At 39.3% G+C, this 22476-nt stretch overlaps 1 protein-coding gene across 28 annotated transcripts in view; it reads left to right on the forward strand.

Annotated features, from left to right (window-relative positions):
- CLASP2 (cytoplasmic linker associated protein 2) overlaps positions 1-22476 on the forward strand; it is a 182384-nt gene that overhangs the window by 82432 nt on the left and 77476 nt on the right. For all 28 annotated transcript variants that reach the window (XM_030328673.1, XM_030328674.1, XM_030328675.1 and 25 more), the window contains 7 exons: positions 1912-2047; positions 7454-7524; positions 11642-11701; positions 12890-12967; positions 13704-13871; positions 16075-16130; positions 17309-17482. In XM_030328673.1, coding sequence (XP_030184533.1) covers positions 1912-2047; positions 7454-7524; positions 11642-11701; positions 12890-12967; positions 13704-13871; positions 16075-16130; positions 17309-17482 — 743 coding nt within the window. The remainder of the gene's footprint in view (positions 1-1911; positions 2048-7453; positions 7525-11641; positions 11702-12889; positions 12968-13703; positions 13872-16074; positions 16131-17308; positions 17483-22476) is intronic.

Raw genomic sequence — 22476 nt, forward strand, 5'->3', positions numbered from 1 at the left:
GGTACTGCTGTTGTCTAAACATTCCTTTGAAGATAGGGAACACAAAGATGTCTACTATTAATATTTCTAATCAGAATCCTGTCCTGGTCACAGCAGTGGAGGAAAAAGCCCAGGAAATAAAAACTATGAGGATTGCTAGAAAAGGAGCAAAGCTGACATTATTAACAGATGATACAATTATCCATGCAGAAAACCACAAGAATATATAGGTAAATTATCATAATTAAGGGACGACAGCAAGATGCCAGATGCAAGGCAATGTACAAAATAACTGAGCGTCTCTAAAAAGCAATAATAAAAAGGAAAACAAAAATCTACAAAATAGAACCTTGAAAAATATTTCATGGCGAGAGTTCTGCTTCTAGCTGATGATGCAACAGAGCTGGTGCAGGACTGGCTGTCCTGCAGGAAAGTGGATAAAACGTGTAGAACAGCTGCTCATAGATGGTGGACAGTGGACAGAGCAGGACTCTGATTCTGGAAAGAAACCAATCCGTTGAGCAGTATGATCAGCACAGTGTGACCAAGAGACGCTTTCTGGACCTTGGAGAAGGAAGAAGGAAACCAAGCAGAGCAAGACAGTTCCATCGAGTCGAAGAAGAAACAGAGACTAGAGTTGCGGAAGGCTGTAGTGGTTACCACTTGCGATGCAGAATCCGGGAGAGTAGGGAGAGAAACGGAAAAGAGCTGCGGAGATGGCGCTGCGTCAGGTGTATCCCATGAGTCTAGCCTAATACTGATCTGTGCGTGTGAAAGGTGCAGCTCCCTGAGGTTGCGAAGAACTGTTGCTGGGAGCTAGAAGGTAAACAACAGTTCCCAGAGCTCATGTGGGCTGGAGAGATTCAAGTTCCGAGGAGTAGGATGCAGAAACCTAGTTGAACACCCAGGACATTCGGTAGAGGTCCCAGAGAGGCCGTTGTATGGGGATGGCACTAAAGCAGTTCCAAAACAAGGCTCCTTCCAATAGACTGATAAAGATCACACTGATTCCCAAGTGCCTCACCTGCCTACCGGAACAAAACTCCCTTTTTAAAGGACGACCACACTATCTGTTTGCTTGCTTCTGCTTTGAGGTTCCTTTTTGCCCACGAGTCTAGACATTCGAAAACTGAAAGTATAACTGAACACTAGTAAATAAGCCTGAGTCAGACTTCCTCTTTGAGTCAAGAGCCTGAGGTTTTGGAGCTAACTGTATCCCAACAGTGTATTTTAAATAAGATACATAGAACAGAACCAATACTGCAAGCATTGTGAGAACTGTGCGTGATTACAACATCCTTTCTAAGTGTCCTAACTAAATCACGCAATGAAAGACTGAATTTCGTTGTTTAACTACAGAATTGGAAAGAGAAGACAGACGTCCTTTGGGTCACCCAGCTAACTAGCGTGTAGTAGAGGTGTATTTTCAGTCAAAAATTCTGAAACCCTACCCCAAAGGTGGAGTATTGCTGACTAAAATAGTGGTAGTACCATTAATAGAAATAGTGGCTGCCTTGAGGAGTAGTGATTTGCGTAAGATTTTGAACATATGTTGAATTTAAGATCGATGTCGGAGCGTCAGAATAGAAATACTTGATGGATGAAGACTAATAAAGGTCAGGGCAATCAGGGCTGAATGTTTTTACCTGTCAAGATAATGGTTAAATTCTGAGATCAGATGGCTTCTCTTTGCCATTGTAAAGAGAGAGTAAAATGCCAGATTTCAGCTTTGGACTGGACAGTTGAAAGGGGGGAAAAGAGGGAAATGAGTAATATTTGCACTTCCCTTTCTCTTTTGCTTTTCTGCTGTTCAAACTGTTTAAAATAAAAATTTTAAGTTAATTCAATGAGAATATTTTTAAAGTGTCTGATTCTACCTATACTTACCATTAACTTAAAAACAAAACAACATTCTTTGGTCTTCCTTTGTAGACATCTTTCAACAGTTTTGGGAAACAAGTTCGATCATGGCGCTGAAGCCATTGTACCTACGCTTTTTAATCTCGTCCCCAATAGTGCAAAAGTCATGGCAACTTCTGGATGTGCAGCTATCAGGTTCATCATTCGGGTAGGTTTCTTCTGTCTTCCTCTCTCTCTCCTCCCCTCCCTCTTTTTCAACATACTTAAATAAGTCATTGGCATTTTTATTTATTTACTTATTTACTCACTGATTTATGAAATAAAAGCAATACATGCTTATTACAGTTATATAGAACATTTAAATAATACAGAAGATTTTGAAGTAAATACGCTTGCATACAGAATGTGATATACACATGTGCATGTACTTAGGTGTATGTGTAATTACGTTACAGGTAGTAACGGGCAGATATCAAACAGTAAAACTGTTACAGGCAGTGGTATGATAGGCAAATTCTTAATATTTCTCATCGTCAATATCTTGAAGGTGCCCCCAAAAGAACAGTTAAAAAAAATAAATCTCCCCTCTTGAATTCTCTTCTACCATTCATCAGTCTAGCCATTCAGTATATGCTTTTGCAAACGTCTGTTCTATGCCTATACAAACAGTATTTATTACAAAATATAAACCTAATGTTTATATTTTACCTATATATAAATAATACTTTCTCACTTGGTGTTTTCAACTTCATGAACTTGGGCACCTTCTCTTGTCTGTACGTTTAATTCTTCTTAACGTCTAGATTGGTTCTCTGTTAAAAGGCGTTGACATTAAGTCATCTTTATGGAGTCCTTTCTTTCCATCCTTTACCAACATTGTGCATTATCAGTCACTTACAGGTCTTATAATTTAATACATGGAATATTATTTCATATTCTGTACTTTGCATTTCTTAGTTTATTAGAGACATTGGCTACTTTTTTTTCCTTTCAGAATTCTTCTATGGATTGCCCAGTTTATACTCTTGGTACAGTTTCTCCTCACTGATTTCTAAGGTCTTTTTTATATATCATAAGTATATTGATTCCGTGTTACATATGTTTTACATGTGTCGCAGGTACTGTTTTCTACCGGTCTGTCAGTTCTTCAAATGTCGTTTAAACTATTGTTTGTTATATAGAGAACCTTTAAATTTTTATGTATTGAGACAATGTTCCTTTTGTGGTTTTTGTTATAGTTAAAATGACTTTCCCTGTTTCACAATTATAAAAATATCCAGTTTAACATTTTTATAATTTTGTTTGTTATGTTTAAATCTAACTGGATTTTGTTTCTGTGTGAAATACAGATATCTAACATGATTTCCCCCCCAAATACAAAATGAGTTGACTCAGTGGCATGTATAATTAATTCAGTCTTTGTTGCAACGGCAGCATTTTCATATAGTAAATTTCCATTAAGTGTATGGGTTTGTTTCCTGAGCTCCTATTCAGTTTCTTTGGTCAGTTTATTCTTTCCTATTAAAGGAATGAAATTTCTTTCTGATGTTGCTGCACCAGAAGGTTTTTTCAGCGGTAAAATCAAATGGCTATTTAAAAAGCTATGAATTTATCTTTGAAGATGGTCCGTTTTTTCTGTTTTAATATTTTTTAAGGTTCTCTAAATCCAGAAAAATAACAGAAATTATTGAGGTCTTTGTTTTGTCTTGAGTCTAATGGGAGTACTTTAAATATGATGTTTGGTGCAGATTTCTTTGGATACTCTATATTAGGTTAGGGGAACTTACTTCTGTTCATATTTTGCTAAATTTTGATCAGGAATAGATGTGAAATCTTATCAGCTATCTGTGTAATATCTTTAGAAATGGTTCTCTTTTTAGTTATCCATTGGACATTCATTGAACTGGATTCTGCTTGGCCGTTGTTTGTTACGATACTGCTGGATTCATTTGGCTAATACTTCAGATTTTGGCATTCATTTTAATCTATGAGTCTTTTTAGAATTTCCTGTACTTTTCTTATTTTATATATTTTATTATTATTCTATTGTGAGGGCTTGCTGACCTTGGAAGTTCTATAGTAATTTTTCAAATGTTTTAGACCCTGGGCCCTTTTGCATTTCACTTTGAATTGTTGGTTATTTGTATTTTCTTAGAATATTCTTTTCATAGAGAGTTTAAGAATCTTCAGCACGAGGTGGTATACTGCCTTCTCTTAAGTTAAAAAAATAATGCCTCTGTAGCACTGTGGTTCTGTACCATTTTTTCTTGTTTTAATACTAACTTTCTTTTTTTTTTCTTTTTTAACTTGCCAGAGGCATTGTTTCTTTTATAAGCCTCAAATTTTAGTTTTGTTGGTTCCAGCGATGTTCTTCAGTTTTTTCTAACTTTTTAGTTCCTATAAGTTTCTTAATTCCTTTCTTTGGCCTGCTTTGGCTCCTTTCCCCCCCTTAGATCTTGGTACTATGTCCTTAGATAATTTGTTACAGTTTTTGTTTTGTAATATTATCAGGCCGTAGGTTCTCTTGGATTTTGGCATGAATCATTTAGAGTTACCACATTCTCTTTATATTTCTTTATCACTTGCAATTTTCATTTCAACATCCTCTTTGAGTTACATAATGATACTTGGTTTTCAGATGGTTCTTTTGTTGCTCTTGTCCTTAGTTTATAATTTCATTACCTTCTAACTAGAGAATTTGATTACACGGTTTCTTCTTCAGTGAATGCCTTAAATTTTATTTGTGTCGCAGTACATCATAAATTTATATAGGTAGTCTTTTAGTACTTGCAAACTACGGAATTTGTTTATAAAGTACTTTGTTCATCTCTAAATCCAACTTGATATTTTCTATTATTCCAATTCTTCATGGTCTCATTTTTTAAAAAGGTAATTTATCTAAAAAATTCTGATTCTGTTTTTTGTCAATTTCAGTTTCCTAACAGTTCTTACTTTATTTTATGTATGGTCAAAGTTTTTTACTATTACCATTTTGAAATAGCATTTCTTCCTGTAATTTCTGTTTTCTGTTCATTGTGCTTTTTCTTACCTGTTTCTTATTTTCTTAGAAGTTCCTTATTCTTTATCAGTGTCAGGAATAGAACCTGTTTTGCTTCCCCCACCTTTTAAAAAGACTACCTTTTGTCTAATTCATGTCATTTTCCCCTCAAACGTTAAATTGAATAAAAACATTTTCATGTCCAGCAGTTGGAAATTGTAGTTTTTTTACTTCTTTCTCTCCTGGCCATTGGCTCTTACCACCCATTTTTTAAGTAGTTCTGACTAATTTCTGTTTGGTTTAGTGTGTTCTCAATTCTCATGTATATTTACTTTTGCATATTTTAAAATGACTTTTCTTTACCCTAACAGAGCTAAAAAGTTGGACTTCAGGTTCATATTCCTTTTTTCTCAGAATTATTTACCTTCCATGCAGAATTATTTTAACTTTTTATTGTGTCTCTAAGAACTGAGATCCCACTTGTTTCTTTCCTAGAAAAACAAAAATAAAAACTTGTGGAAGCTTTCCAGGTGTTAGGAGTTTTCCTCCAGCAGGGACTTCCAACTTCACTAGTGCTTTCCTTCCACAGTGTGTAAGAGTTTCTGATGAAGGTGAATTTTCCTTAAGTTGTATTAATTTTTGTGGATCATTTATTTATTGCTTCTGTTTTCTTTGCTAGGTTTTTGGGTTTGTTTTTTGTTGTTGTTGTTTTGTTTTTTCCTTTTACTCTTGTTACACAGTTTTGGAACCTTCAGTATCATTTATCATTTCTTGGATACTTTTTTGTTTTTTGCCTTACAGGTGTATGTTCTCAAGAAAAATTCCTTTAAATTCTACTTATGTGACAATACCCATGCTGCCATTCTGAGGCCTTATACATCATACATTGTTTTCAAACTTCTTATCTTTCATAAGCTTGTTTAATGTTATTGATACACTATCCTGTCATCTCACTGAAAATACAAATCAGGTGGTTTTGTTGTTTTATGTTATTTCCTATTTTCTGTATTTTGTTTGTCTCCCAGAAGACTCCTTCCTTAGATTGCTGTCTTTGACTTCTAATTCTTTTTTTAATTCTAAAGAAGGTTTTTTTTTTTCGGTTGTCAACTTGCATTCATAAACTAAAACCTAAATTGTCCGACTTGGTGTTTGGTTGAACGCTTCGTCCGTAATTGTAACGTTCGCTTTTTATTTTCCTTGGGTACAGCTCTCCCTGAATGTGACATAACAATAGTTAGGTCAGTGTATCTCTCCATACGTGCCACTGTGTTGAATGCGTGTTCATCAGCAGTTGGGTTTGGGGAGGTTATGAAGGGAAGAAAAGGATGGTAGGGAAGACCTACGCAGTGTGTTGTGGCTGGAGAGTCTCGAGGTCTGTGGCAGTGTTTGGGAATAGGCGCTTCTGGGCGCTGTAGGGAGCGAGTCCACAGGGCCCTTCTGTGCGGAGTGTAAGTTCAGTAGCCCACAGGTCAGCACTCTATTGTGCACTTCTCATTGGAGCAGCTTCAGGTCTGTAGGTAGCCTCCCTCTGAAGCAGCTGAACAAAGTTGGCTCTTTTATTTTGGTTGAGTTCACTCTAGCTCACAGATGTGCCACACACACTCCTCTTCGGTGAAAGACTGGTTTTTCCAATACCGGAAGCACTTTTGGCAGAAAGTCTTTAGCTGCAGAGAGCTGCGTTCCCCAGGGTCTTTTCCCTTCCCATTATGGCCCACACGCAACAACTGATTGATGTGGAAGTTGACGTTGGGGCCATTCGGAACCAATTTGAGCTGCTCTGAAGGGCCATTTTAACTCCAGAGCTCCCTAATGGCTTTTAGCGAAGAGATCCTAAGGCCCAATCACAGATGGATTTCTTCCTCCGCCCACCCCTGCCTCCTTTGCCCTCCTCCCACAGGTGTTGATCCCAAGGGCACTTGGGAGTATCCTACATGCTAGACTTCATCTCAGAGCTGGTTTCCTAGGTAATCTGGCCTATACCATTAGCTCAGAAGAAAAAATAGGGTATGTGAAGCATCAACTATGTATGCTTAGGTTACTATTTTATCCTTCTGTCTATTGTGTACTTTTTAGTGTTTACTTCACTAGAGGAATGTAAAATTACTAATAGAAATCAAAAGATTATATCTGTTGAACTTTACCTGAATTCTAGACAGCTGTGGTTTAGCCACAGTGAAACTTCCATTAAAATCACCATTTCCGAGTGCATTCCCAGCAGGTAGGGTTGCAGGCTCACTCTGGTTACTCGCTTTGATGGCCTACGAATTATTCTCTTCCACCGGCCGTAGCTGTGGCTCTTCAGAGAGTTTGACAGATGCAAGCCCAGTCCTGCTGGGGCTCCCGCCCCCAAACACACTGCCCCGACAGTTCTTTGCAGTTACACAATTAACTTCTCTTAGGTGGTATTACAGCCACGCCTGGCCTTCTGAAACTATATCATCATTACTGTTATTTAAGTGGGGGAGACTGTTTGACAGGTTTGATTTCTTTCCAGATCTCATTTTATGGTCTTTTTGTTCTGTGCTAATATATCCAAATACTTGGGTGTAAGGCAAATAGAAGAGATTATGTGAAGCAGACTATATTTCTCAACCTTTTCTAAAACATCTTTTTCAGCATACTCATGTACCCAGACTTATACCTTTAATCACAAGCAATTGCACATCAAAATCAGTTCCCGTAAGGAGGTAAGTTTTGAGAAAAAACTAATTTAGTATAGTTTTATATTATGTTAAATTCTTAATTCTGGTGCAAAATTTAGTTGTCACAAATTTCTTGCCTTCTAGAAACCTTAGTAAACTTTTTCATCTCGTGTCCTACAAGGAAAAAGAAATGACCATTACAACCACCTGTGTTTTCCAGATTTCTCCTTTTAAGCTTTGGTTTCTTTGGGCCACTCGTTGCCTCATTTTCAGAGAGAATGGAGTCTGGAATCAGGCCTTTGCTAGAGTCCCACAACTGCCACTTGACTGTTCTACTTGGGCAATTACACTGCTCTGCACGTCAGTGTGTGTATATTTTAGTACCGCTGATGATATCGACCCCATGCCATTGTGAGGATTAAATGAGGCAGATCCACATGAGTAGAATTCATTATAGTGTTTGGGACAGAATAAACAGCCACACCAGGTCAGCCTGTCAGTCTTTCTCTGTCTTGTGATTTCTGCTGGTTTTAATACCATCGGGATCACCATCAATACTAAAGACAACAAAAACAAGATTTGTACATTTGATGTTTAAGAAAATTGTGAAGAGTCAGGGGTGCCTGGCTGGCTTAGTCAGAAGGGCACGTGACTCTTGATCTTGGGTGTGAGTTTGAGCCCCATGTTGAGTATAGAGATTACTTACTTAAATGCAGAAATAAATACATAAATATATAGATACTACAGAAAAAATTGAAGAATCATACTATGTGATTTCGATTACATGTGGAACCTAAGAACAAAACAAATGAACAAACATTCATAAATACAGAAAACTAATTAATGGTTGCCAGAGGGGAGGGAGATGGGCAAAATAGATTGAAAGGGATTCAGAGGTACCAACTTGAACTTTAAATAAGTCACAAGGATGTCAAGTACAACGTAGAGAACATAATCATGATATTGTTTACTTTTGTATGGTGACAGGTCATAACTATCGTGAGCATTTTGTGATGTCACATCACTAGCTTGTATGCCTGAAACTAATATAATATTGTATGTCAACTACAATTAAAAATAAGCTTTAGAAATGACTTTAAAGACATTTTTAAGTACCATATTTTATATGCCAGTATGATGCATGTACCCATCTGTTTTGAATTCATATTCTTCTCCTGATCTCAATTTCTTAACTGCTTTAAAATTTTGTTGGTTTATTTTATTCAAAAACCATCTCAAACAATTTTTGCAAGACAGCAGATACAAGAAAATCAAACTACATTTTTATATTTGCAGTGAAGGATGTTTAGTTCAAAACAATTTAAACTATAGTCCTATCTGATCATGTTTGATATTACCTCTGTTCCTATATGCTTATAAAATCTGTTTTTACTCCTTTGGTCATTATTGCTTGAGTAACAAAACAAAGAAAATTGTAAAGAATCTCTTTTTTTTTACTTGATAAATATATGTATTTAAGTACTTTGCTAGGAAGAAGCCGAAAGAGGTATTACTGCCTTTAAGTGGTTCAGAGTTTTGGTGACAAGTGTTCTGTCACCTGTCTCTTATGTCCAGGGTCAGCAAATGACAGGTCGCTGGTCAAATATGGCCAACAGTCTAGTCTGATGCAGTCTGCAAGCAAAGACTATTTCTTTCATTTTTGAAGGGTGGTTATAAAGGGAGAAAGAAGAAAAGTACGAGTTAGAGACTGTGGTTCACAAGGCCTAAAATCTCTGTGCCTGGCCCTTTACCGAAGAGGTTTGCCATTCTCTGTCTTAACACCGAGGAAAGTGGTAGCTAGAGAAATACGAATGTAACAGAGAAGAGGGAGTCAGGAAACGCGTCATAAAATTGCCTTGAGGGGTGTCTGGGTGGCTCAGTCGTTTAGGTTAACCGTCAAACTTTGGCTCAGGTTGTGATCTCGCGGTCTGTGAGTTCGAGCCCCGCTTCAGGCTCTGTGCTGACACCGCAGAGCCTGGAGCCTACTTCCGGTTCTGTGTCTCCGTCCCTCCCTCTCGGTTCCCCAACTCCTGCTTGCACTGTGTGTTTCTCTCTCTCTCTCAAAAATAAACATCAGTAAAGGTTTTTAATTTAAAAAAACAAATGCCTTGAAAATGGGAAGCAATTCAGTAACTGTAGGGGAATTGAGTGGGTGTTACCTAGGCAGAGATGTAAAGCTTCTGAGTGGTGCAGAGCCATCAGACAGGCCATTGAGGCCAGAACACGTGATAAACGGAAGGTTACAGTAGGAAAAGAGGCTGACGTGAGTGGGGGAGGGAGGCCAGGAGTAGGTTAAAGTCAGTGTAGAGGGCTGTGAACGTCTACGAAGAGAAATTTCGACATTGCTTCATACTCGGACAGTTTTTGGTGAGGAGATAATGTCATCCATCTTTTTATTTCAGCTATGACCAGTGATTAAAAAGGGACAGTGAGAGGGGCGCCTGGGGGGCTCAGTCAGTTAAGCATACAACTCTTGGTTTTGGCTCAGGTCATGATCTCATGGTTCGTGAGTTCAAGCCCCACGTCGGGCTCCATGCTGTCAGTGCAGAGCCTGCTTGGGATTTCTCTCTCTCTCTCCCTCTCTCTTTGGCCCACCCCCTTTGTACTCTCCCTCTTTCTCAAAATAAATAAATATACTTAAAAAAAAGGGGGCAATGAGAAATATTGGTTTAATTAAGTAGGAATTATTGTTCTTGTAGCTCATGTAAGAGGGGCAGGGTCTGAAGTAAGCTGTATTGGTGATCACTGATTACAGATTTTATTCAGTAAATAAATCCAAGGGATTAAGGGTATAGAAATGAGAACTTGATCATTGGATATAGATCAGATGCTTCACACTGGGAGTTCTGCAGTCAGAATGCCAGGGTTTAGGTCCTATCACTTTGGGCAAGTTAACTTAACATTTTCTAAACTATACAGTATGGGCTAAAAGAATGGATTTGAGAGGGTAAGAATTAATTTGTTCTTTCGTACGTAGTGTTTGAGCTGACAGTCTCTGCCAGTGTAGAGATGTCCGCGAGCTGGTAGAAACTTTGACTTCACGGCCGAATGAAAGAACCAGTGCTGGAGGTAAAGGACTAGATGTGAGCAGCAGAGCTGATAGTCAGAGCTAAGGGTGTAGACGATTCAGGTGATGTTTCCCAAGTAAAGGCTATGAAACAGGTGGGTTACAAAGAGCGCCAACCAGGTGAAACTTATTTAAGGGAAGGTGGAGGAAAAGTGTTAATAAAAGAAGAAAAATAGGGGAGAACTGTGTCATCAGATGAACGAGAGGGTACAGGAGGAAATATACAGACACTTGATTAAAAATTACGTGTATGCATGTTTAAGAAAACAGATGTGGAAATGGAAGATCCGTTCCATCTTTCTTGGTCACCTTTGTATGTCTTCAATTTCTAGTGCATAGTAGGTGCTCGATAAGTATTTTTTAAAATGAAATAGTGTTAAGTTTTATAATTGACACACATTTTAAGTTAAAATCATGGGGAACCCTGAAGGTTTTTTTGAACTGTGTAGCATAGGAGTAGTTGGAGCCTTAAAGTAGTTAAGTATTTGAGAAGTTACAGTAACTAAAAACATGGGGTACCCGGGTGGCTCGGTTGATGAAGTGTGTGACTGTTGATTTCAGCTCAGGTCATGCTTTCATGGATCGTGGGATTAAACCCTGCGTAGGGCTCTGCCCTGACAGCATAGAGCCTGCTTGAGATTCTCTGTTTCCTTCTCTGCCCTTTCCCTGCTTGCGCTTCTTCTCTCTCTCTCAAAATAAATAAATAAACCTAAAAAAAAAAAAAAAAAAGATAACCTAAAAATATCTTGTACTTTAAATTAAAAAAAAAAATTTTTTTTAATGTTTCTTTATTCTTGAGAGAGAGACAGAGCGTGAGTGGGGGAGGGTCAGAGAGAGAGGGAGACACAGAATCCGAAGCAGGCTCCAGGCTCGGAGCTGTCAGCACAGAGCCCGATGCGGGGCCTGAACCCACGGACGGTGAGATCATGACCTGAGCCGAAGTCGGGCGCTTAACCAACTGAGCCACCCAGGTGCCCCCCTTGTACTTTAATTCAGAGAACAAAATACAGTAGAAGAAAGTGTTAATTAACAATTAGTTTTAAATAAACATAACATAGTGTTATAACATTTAGTTATAATTAATTTATTTTTCAGGCGCTCATTTGAATTTTTAGATTTATTGTTACAAGAGTGGCAGACTCATTCATTGGAAAGGTATGTATTAACTCTTCCTTTCCTGCTTCCCTCTCCTTCCCATTATCACCAGTTCTTTAGAAGTTGATGGTATTGGTTTTGCATTATTTCTCCTTTTGCTTAAAAGCTATTTATACTGGTTTTCCTTTAAAGCTGTAATGTAGTCTGATTCCTCTTACTTGGTGCAGCTATGATTTTCTTCTTTACTTATGGGGTGAATGAGGATCTCTTAAGTAGGATGGATTAAATAAGATACTGCAGGTTAAATTGGACAGAAATTTTAAAATGTATCTCCAGACAAGTGACCTAGGTTTCCTGAGGTATAATTAATCAAGTAATGAATGATTTAAGATAGAAGGAAGGCACTTCTTTTCAGAGGAGAAAGATTTTAAGAAGAGAGAGATTCATTGGAAAGTTTCTCCATACCAGCTGTCCGGTATCATTGGTAAGGTATATACTGGGCAGTATCTCATGCAGCTCTGAGATGAACAAGAGAAAAATGTAGGCAGCCAGCTAGCTAGTTGGCTATTTGCATGGTATAATTTCAAGTTTGAAGTTTGGCGTATACCTGCATTTACAGGTATGGAAATTGTAAGAACCTATTCACAGCCTTTTTTTTTTTTTTTTTTAATAAGTTTGTTTCGTGTAGGCATGATATAATTCTAAGTTTCCTTTAAGTTCTTTGTGGCAACTACTATTTAGCTTGGTCCAGATCATAACTGATCATACTATTAGCAGATTATTTTCTACATTGGTGGGTTAGTGAGAACCACACCAAAGGGTTTTTTTTATTCGTTAAGAATTTAAAATTTAAGCACTATACATTTATATGTTATTTGGACTCTATAAAAATAATTATATTCAAGTTTTTAATATTTGACTTGTCAGGAGGAAACCATCCATGAATGAAATATGTGGGGTTACTATTAGATTATCAGAAACTCTTACAATCTTAGATTATTACGCACTAATTAATCTTTTTACCTCCCCTGCCCCTTTGTGATTAATTTGTAACATATAGGCAGTATGATTTGTGGTGAAATACAGTTTTACTCATGAATCTAAAGGTGTTTGGGGCACCTGGTTGGCTGAATCGGTGGAACATGTGACTCTTGATCTCAGGGTTGTGAGTTCGAGCCCTTTGTTGAGTGTAGGGATTGCTTAAAAATAACAGAATCTTAAAAAAAGTAATATGTTTTGTTTTAATAGACATGCAGCTGTCTTGGTTGAAACTATTAAGAAGGGGATTCATGATGCTGATGCTGAAGCCAGAGTGGAGGCAAGAAAGTAAGTCTATAATGTATTTTTGTCACATCTTAAACATACTTGGATCTTTTCTTTGAAAAGAATTATACTGGAAGAATGAAAATAACGCAGTGTCTCAAGTATTCTACTACATCAGCCCTTTAGTAAAATTGAGATAGATTTTTCTCCATTAAATCTGTATTAGATGTATGGGTCGCCTGGCAGACTCTGTTGGTAGAGTCTACGACTCTTCATCTTAGGGTTGTGAGTTTGAGCCCCATGTTGGGAGTAGAGATTTTTTTTTTTTTATATCTGTACTGGATGTCTAACAGTGGACTTCACATTGTCATTTGTATCATCGTCAGTATTCCTATTCCATCATAACACCTTCACTTTCATTATGAATAAAAATAACTGTCACTTATTGAGAATGTGCTAAGTACCTGATACTGTGGAGCAGTTGGGTCTACATTACTGTCTAGTCTTGGAAATGACCTGCAAACATGCTGTCTCTGTAGACTGGCAACAGAAGTTTGGAGATTCAGGGGTTTTTTCACGGCCATGCAAACAGTAAGGATCACGACCAGATTTTGGACTGAGATCTTTTCTCAAAAGCCTGCCATCTTTCCACCAAAACTTGTTAGATTTAGAAAGTATTCACTTGATAGGTGGTGGATATATTAATATGGTCTCATCTTCATTCGTCGTGAATGTGCACATTTTATGTAAAGCTATTACTTTATATTCTTTTGTTGTTACTTGTTCTTTTATTTTACAGGACATACATGGGTCTTAGAAACCACTTTCCTGGTGAAGCCGAAACGTTGTATAATTCACTTGAGCCATCTTATCAGAAGAGTCTTCAGACTTACTTAAAGAGTTCTGGCAGTGTAGCATCTCTTCCACAATCAGACAGGTCCTCATCTAGCTCACAGGAAAGTCTCAAGTAAGGTCACATAAATGATAATTACTGATTTCTTACTCTCTCTCCAACTCCCTGTAGTTCCGTAAGTTAGATGGTTGGGTGTCTGCTTGCTTCCCCTTCAAGCCTTAAAAGAATGATTACTGGAAAGTGTGGTTGACCTTTGAACAGTATGGGGGTTAGGGGCATCAACACCCCGTGAAGTCGAACATCCACATACAACTTGACCCGCCCAAAACTTAACTGCAAATAGCCTGCTATTGACCGGAAGCCTTACCGAGAACATAAACAGTCGATGGGCACGTTTTGTATGCTGTATGTATGTTATATACTGTATTCTTACAATAAAGTAAGGTAGAGGAAAAAATATTGGGAAAATCATAAGGAAAAAACACATTTACAGTACTGTACTGTATTAAAAAAATCCTCATGTAGGTGGACCCACTCAGTTCAGATCTGTGTTGTTCGAGGTCAGCTGTACTTACTCGTCTCTTGGTCTGTTGTTGCAAGGGTTGGATTACATGCTAGTGTAACTTCTTTTCAGGCCAAGAGTGTAGAGATTCAGATTTTGTGTCTGTGCTTTCATGCCTTTGAAGAAGATTGGGAAGCACTAATTTATATATATATATTTTTTTTTAGTACCCCCAAAATAGTTGGTACAGTAGACCGCCCATTTCTAGGGCATTATAATGGAGGAATTGTAATGGGGATTCTGAAGTCATCTTCAGAACCCTTACACCACACCGTGTGACTAGTAAACACACTGCTTTCCTTCCTTGCCTTTGCACAACTGAAGACTTGAGCCAGTTCCTCAGTGGCAAATTGGATCAGTGGCAGATTCACTAGTATCTGACTCACCTCTGTGTAATTGCATTCTCATTATATCGGCTTCCTCAAACCCTTCCTGCCTTGGCAGCCTTAACCCTAACTTTCTCTCTCTCTAGCCCTGTGAGATTGCTAGAATTTCTGATGCCATGTCTACTCCCTAGGGTGGCCACAAGTATCTGCAGGTCTCCCCAAGGAAGAACAGCTCACAGAATGTGAGCTCACCTCTGTGTAATCCTGTGGGACCTTGGCCACACAAAGGTTGCTGGTTGCTTGGGGGGGCCCTGATGCAGGAGTGGGACGAGGGAGAGGCAAGTGAGGCACCCAGGGCACAGGATCCAGGAAGGCGCTCCCAGTGTTTTGTGAGTGCTGTACTTAACGTCCAGTGAAAAAGCAGATACGATCCATTTCAGTGTAATTATCGTAGGAATAATTAACCTTTCCTACCATGAACCTGTCGGGGGTCTTTGCTCCTCTTCCCGCACCTTTAAAACTTGTAGATAAACTTCCCTGATCCCCTAGACATACCTAGACATATTATTTACCTATGGGCTGCAGAATAGCATTATAATGAAAGATAATCAAGATACTAAGGCAGGGGCACCTGGTGGCTTAGTCGGTTGAGCACCGACTTCCGCTCAGGTCAGTATCTTGCGGTCCGTGAGTTCGAGCCCCGCGTCGGGCTCTGTGCTGACAGCTCGGAGCCCGGAGCCCGCTTCGGATTCTGTGTCTCCCCCCCCCCTCTCTCTCTGTCTCTCTGCCTCTCTCTCTCTCTCTCTCTCTCTCTCTCTCTCTCAGAAATGAACATTTAAAAAACATTTTTGTAAAGATAACTAGGGCAGATGGGTCCTTTGAAATGATCTGAGCTGTTTTGCTTTCTAATCGTTGGTGTTATCCTCAGCAGGAGCCCTCAGCCTCGTTCCTCTTGTCCCAGGCAGTTACGCTCAGCACTGCCATAGGCGGTGTGATACCTACTCGGTAGCTGCCTGTAGTGCCGTTGGCCGCGCCCGTTACGGCTTAGGTGAAGAGGCTTTGGTCACGCTGAACTCCCTATGTGCTGGTGATGACACTACCCCTGTCTCCTTCTAAGGAAGACATCTTGGGGTACAGGGGTTGGAGTGTGCTTCATTGAGTCTTGCGTGGTGAGCACTGTGATGGGTGCCGAGGACCCGAGTGAACACCAGCAGGCCGGTTGCTTGTCTTCGTAGAGCTTACGGTCTCTTCGCTGCTAGTTGTTTCATTTCTGCTCCACAGCTGAGGGACCACACTGTTCTGAAGTGATTTGTAAAAGGAAAATTAAAATGAAATTAAGACAGCTCTTCAGAAAACTCAGTATTTCATTGTTCTGAGAAGAGTGATAAATTACATCTTCTTACTAAAAGCATTTATTTTTACCTTGCAGTCGCCCTTTTTCTTCCAAATGGTCTACAGCAAACCCATCGACTGTGGCTGGAAGAGGTAAACTGTCTTTTTCTAAGCAAGAGTCCAAGCATGTTGTACTGAATAACAAAGTAAAGCTACGTTAGAAGTCATGTTACTATTTAAAATTGTTTTCGGGGTGCCTGGTGGGCTCAGTCGGTTGAGCGGCCAACTCTCGACCTCGACGGGTCATGATCTCAAGGTCCGGGGATTGAGCTCCGGATCGGGCTCTGTGCCGATGGCGAGGAGCCTACTTGGGATTCTCTCCCTGCCCCTCCCCACCTTGTGCGCGCGAATGCTGTCTCTCAAAATACATAAATGTTTAAAAAAATAATAAAAGTATTTTCTCACCACGGGCCACATCAGAACAGTTTAAAAGTTACTGCTTTTAACTGTGTAGCGAGAACATCATCTTATGCAGTAAGCTAATACCACATATGTACGTTGTACCTACATTTGTATACCATATACGTATACTACACACAGTATGTAAATGGGATGTATGTAATTATATGCATATGATATACATATACTGTACAGAATAGAGTATAATCCAAGTTCCCTGAAGCACCGCTTACCTTTACTTGCAATGCACTCTTTTTTGTTTCACTTCCTTAAAATGTTGGTCATGACCCACTCTGTTGATTTCATGGCCTATTCATGGATCATAAGTCACAGTTTATAAAACTCTTCATTTTTAAAACTGAAAACTACAGACCAGAAATTGAATGGCTCAATTTGCTTTGCCTAAGAGGGGTAGAATTTGCATTATTTTCTGAATAACCATATGCTAGAGTGGTAGTTCTCCTTGCGTGTCTCTGATAGTAACAAAAACACTGCTGTCCTCCGTGTATCTTGTACAGTGCTTCCTGTGCTTTATTTTCATGAATCAGTCATAGACACCGTCTCATCATCTACAGAGCAGTTGTGTGAATTTCACCAATATAGAGGTTTTTTTCCCATTTTATGCAAGAGGAAAGTGAGGCAGAAAAACAATGGGAAGACTGTCCAAGAAGATTTAGGGGTAACAGGATTGAAACGGAAGGACCCCGACCTGAAAATACTGCGAAGTGCTTTCCGGTGTCCGTTTGTGCACCACTCCCTCTTTGACCATTGGTCGTCATGGACTAGCTCGTCGTGGTTTCAGGTCGATGTAACTTCCGTACTGTTTGTGGCGATTTAAATCGTATACGCCGCCTCTGCTCTGTTTCCCGTAGTGTCGGCAGGCAGCAGCAAAGCCAGTTGCCTTCCCGGAAGCCTGCAGCGTTCACGAAGCGACATCGACGTGAATGCTGCTGCTGGTGCCAAGGCTCACCATGCTGCCGGGCAGTCTGCGCGAAGCGGGCGGTTGGGTGCAGGGGCCCTGAATCCGGGTTCCTACGCGTCACTAGGTAAGGCCGCTCTCCGTGGGGTAGCGTCCGTTGTTTTCTCCCTGGTCTCAGCGAAGTCAGGCGACCACGATATCTTAATCGCCTCTTGTCCATTCTCGCCAGTTAAGGATAGTCTGCATCTTTTAATAGAATTCCGTACTTAGGGCATAGTTGGAAGGTACTCGAGCTGCCTTGTTTCGACTTTTCCCTTGTCATCCTCCCGAACATCCGCATCAGAGGACCAGTTCTTGACTCCATAATTTGCCTATAGAATTTGCACCCTTCTGCGCTCCTGCCACGCCCAACCACTGCCTACTTGAGGAAGTTGGGAAGGGCTTTGGCCTTGTAGCCGGCTTCTGTTCCCTTACCACGAGAAAGCCTTTCGGGGATCTGGGGAAAGTGCAAAGCTTAATTATAATCAGAGCTGAACCATGTATTCCCAGAGCTATTTGGAGTTTGTTTTTTATGTTTATCGACTTCATGTTTTTTAGTTCATTTATTTAATAATCTTGACACGCAGCGTGGGGCTCAAACTCATGACCCAAGACTGAAAGCTGTGTGCTCTTCCAGTGGGGCCAGCCAGGTGCCTCTGTGTGTTATCAACTTTAAAAGTTTGAGGCTGGTGATTCATATTGCTTATCTCTATCTTTGTGCTTCATTTTTTTTTTTTCCTCTTAGGTAGTATGGTAGAACCCTAGGCAGGCAGATCATTGGAACGCAGTAGGAAGTGCAGAGATAGTAGGGTGAATTGTAGTACGTGATAAAGTGTGGCACAGCACCAGTCAGTGAGGAAAGGATACATTACTCGGTAAATAGGGTTTATAAAAATATAAAAATTTATTCCAGGGGCACCTGGGTGGCTCAGTCGGTTAAGCGTCCGACTTCAGCTCAGGTCATGATCTCACGGTTCGTGGGTTCGAGCCCCGCGTCGAGCTCTGTGCTGACAGCTCGGAGCCTGGAGCCTGCTTTCAATTCTGTCTCCAGCTCTCTCTGCCCCTCCCCCACTTGTGCTCTGTCTATCTCTAAAATGAATAAACATTAAAAAAAATTTTTTTTTTTAATCCAGATGGCTAAAAAGTTGGAAAGCAACTTGATGAAACCAAAGTACTTGAGTATTCATCTCTTCTCAGATTGGGGAAGGAATTTCTAAATGTAAAAGCCAAAAGCCAGGAGGGAAAAGTCCCTCTGATTTCAGTCTTAAGTGTAAAAATATAAAATTGAGTGGCTGAAAACTTAAAGGGGATAATTATACCAAGAAATAAAAAAGAATATTCATCATGTTTTTAATAATAGATATTATTAGAGTCAACCTTGATATGCAGACAAAGGACGTATGATCAAATTATGATATGTACTTAAAATACTAGGCAGCCATTAACGAGTAGTATTTTCAACAAAGATCAAATGAATGGTACCTAACAATGTGATAATTTCATCATTTTATATAAAAGTATACATAGATAAATATATATGGACTGAGATGTTAAATATATATGTTAAATATATATGAGATGTTAAATATATATGGACTGAGATGTTAAATATATATGGACAGAGATGTCAAAAAGATGTCACAAGTGGGTTGTTTAATGCTTTTAATTTTCGTAAAACGTTTCTGTGTTACAAAGTGAAAGGACAGAAATGTTCCCTTGTTAGGAATGCAGTGTGACTTGAGTATATGAAAACGAATCAACTAAGTACGCTCTATTAATAGAGTAATAGGACAAAACCAAAAAAACCACAGTTGTTTCAGTAGATGCAGAAAAGGCATTTGACAAAACCCGACACCTTTTTGTGAGAATACTAATCAACAAACTAGGAATGGAAGGAAAATTTGTGAACCTAGTGAAGAACATCTATGAAAAACCCGGGGCTAACATCATCCTTATTGTGACAGACGGGATACTTTCTCAAGACCAGCAGCAAGAAGAGAATATTCCACCCTTACCCTTCCCAACAACATTACCGTGGAGGTTCTAGCTAGGTCGTTAAGGCAAAAAAAGACATCAAATGTGTCCAGATTGGAAGAAAAGTAAAACTTTCTGTGTTTGCAGAAAACATGATCTTATGTAGAGAAAATCCTAAGGAATCCACAAAAAAACTATTAGAGCTTAAAAATGAGTTCAGCAAGGTTGCAGAATACAAGGTCAATGTACAAAAATCAGTTGTATTTCCGAATGCTAGCAATGAACAATTTGAAACAATATCGATTATAATAGCATTAAAAAGCATAAAATACTTAGCAATTAATATAACAAAAGAAGTGTAAGACTTCTCTAGGAAAAACCATTCCCATGTTTCTTCTTTACTTTCACACTAATAATGCTGCTGACACCAGACGTGTGGGTTTTCCACACCAAACAGTTCTCCTACACCAGCTGGGTGTCCTACATTTCAGTTCCGTTCTGACACTAACTATAGTAAGCGCAAAGCTCACAGGTTAAGGGCTCAGTCCCATAAGATTGCCCCTATCTGCCCCCACCCCAACACTTGAGGCATCACGTGCAAATCCAGGTTGTCACCCAAGCTTCTGACCAAACCAGCCATAAATCAGAGGTTCCCATAACCTCTTCAGGTTCAATTAATTTGCTAGCCTGACTCACAGACTCGAGGAAACAGTCTACTCACTAGATTACTGGTTTATTACAAAGGACTTGTAAAGGATGTGAATGGGCAGCCAGATGAAGAACCACATGGGGCAAGGTCCAGAAGGGTCCTTAGCACAAGAGCTTCTGTCCCCATGGAGTCACAGCGTGCCACCCACCTGGTACATTCACCAACCCAGAAGTCTGTGAACCTTGTACTTTGGGGATTTTTAAGGAGGCTTCATCCTATAGGCATGATGAGTCATTCATTAACTCAGTCTTCAGCTTTTCTCCCCTTCCCAGAAGATGAAGAGTAGGGCTAAAAACTCTCAAGCTTCTAATCATGGCTTCATCTTTCTGGCGACTAGCCTCCATTCTGAAGCTCTCCAGGAGCCACCAGGAATCACCTCAGTAGAACAAAAGACACTCCCGTCACCCAGGAAATTATAGGGGTCTTAAGTCAAGGTATCTGTCAGGCACCGGGGTCAAAGACCAAATATTAGAACAAAAGATATCCTTAGTGCTCTTACAATTTAGGAAATTTTAAGGGTCTTAGGTGTTCGGTCTCAGGAACCAGGGGACAGAGAACCAAGGGCAAAATGTATACATACACACACATATACATTTATATATATATACATACACACACACACACACATACATACACACACATATATATTTATATGTGTATATATATATATTTACATGTGTATTTATTTATTTTCACACTTGTTCACTGAAAACTATAACCTATAGTAAAAGAAATTAAATAAGATCTAAACTGATGGAAATACAGCCAGGTTCTCTAAAGACTTAATATTATTAATATAGCAAATTCACCTACAGACTCCATGTAATCCCTGTCAAAAGGCCAGGTGCCTTTTTATAGAAATAAGCAGATCCTGAAATCCATATGAAAATGCAAGGGATCAAAACTAGATGAAACCATTTTGGGAACAATCTTGAGAAAGTCGGTGGACTCAACACTTCCCAATTTCAAAACTTAAAGGCTAAAGTAATCAAGTCTCTGTAGTACTGGCATAAGGATAGACATAGAGACCAGTGTAATGGAGTTGAGGGACCAAAAATAAACCAGTATATTTATGATCAGTTGATTTTTTCACAAGGGTGCCAAGACCGTTCAGTGGGGAAAGAATTCTTTTCAACCAGTGGTGCTGAAACAACTGGATAGCCGCTTGCCAAGGAATGAATTTGGATCCTTACCTCACACCATATCCAGAAAGTTAACTCAAAATGGATCAAAGACCCAAATTTAAGAGCTAAAACTATAAAACTCTTGGAAGAAAACATACGTGTAAATTTTTGTAACCTTGGATTTAATAATGTTTTCTCACATACTCCACCAAACACACAAACCATCTAAGAAAGGAGAGATAAACTGGGCTTCATCAAAATTTAAAACTTTTGTGCTTCAAAGGGCACCATCAAGAAAGTGAAAGGACAGAACAGAGAATGAGAGAAAACGTTTGCAAATTACGTATCTGATATTAGGGACTTAGATCCCAATTACATGAAGAACTCTTAGAGCTCAGTAACAAAAAGACAATTAAATTTAAAAGTGGGCAAAGATTTGAATAGACATTTCTCTAAAGACAACATATTAATTGCCAGAAAGTGCATGAGAAGATGCCCGCCATCATTAGTCATTAGGAAAGTACAGATCAGAAGCATAATAAGCTATCCCTTCATATCCACGAGGGTGGATGTTACCAAAAAGATGGACAATAACAAATGCTGGTGAGGATAGACAGTACCAAGCGCTGGTGAGCACTTAACACGGTGCTGGTAAGAACGCTGCTATGGCAACAGTTTGGGAGTGTCACACGAAGTGAAATGGTTACCATGTGACCTAACTGTTCCACTCCTTGCTGTATATCTAAGATAATATGAAATATACGTTCTCATAAAAACGTATACATGAGTGTTCATGGTAGCCGTGGAAACAACCCCAATGTCCATCAGCTGGTGAATCGTTAAACAGATGTGTCCATACAGTGGAATGGAATATTAGGCAGCCATATGAGGGAGTACGTTACATAGAGGTACTAATGCAAGCTTCGGGATGGGTGCACCTTGAGAGCATCATGAAGTCAGACACAGACATTTACTGTTTGATTCCATTTACATGAAATGTCTAGAATAGGTGAACCCACGGAAATAGAAAATAAGTTAGTAGTTGCCAGGGGCTGAGAGTCAGGGGTATAGGGAGTGATTCCTAATGGATGCAGGATTTCCTTTAGAGGTGAGGAAAACTTTATGGAATTTGTGATGAGGGGGGTTAATATACTAAAAATACTGAATTGTATACTATAAAAAGGTGAACTTTATGGTACAGGAATTATAGCTCACCTTTTTTTAAGTGGGGAGAACACCGAAAAACAAACATAAAACCTATTTGGAGTTTTCAAA

Source organism: Lynx canadensis, chromosome C2, assembly GCF_007474595.2.
Source record: "Lynx canadensis isolate LIC74 chromosome C2, mLynCan4.pri.v2, whole genome shotgun sequence".
Taxonomy (NCBI): domain Eukaryota; kingdom Metazoa; phylum Chordata; class Mammalia; order Carnivora; family Felidae; genus Lynx; species Lynx canadensis.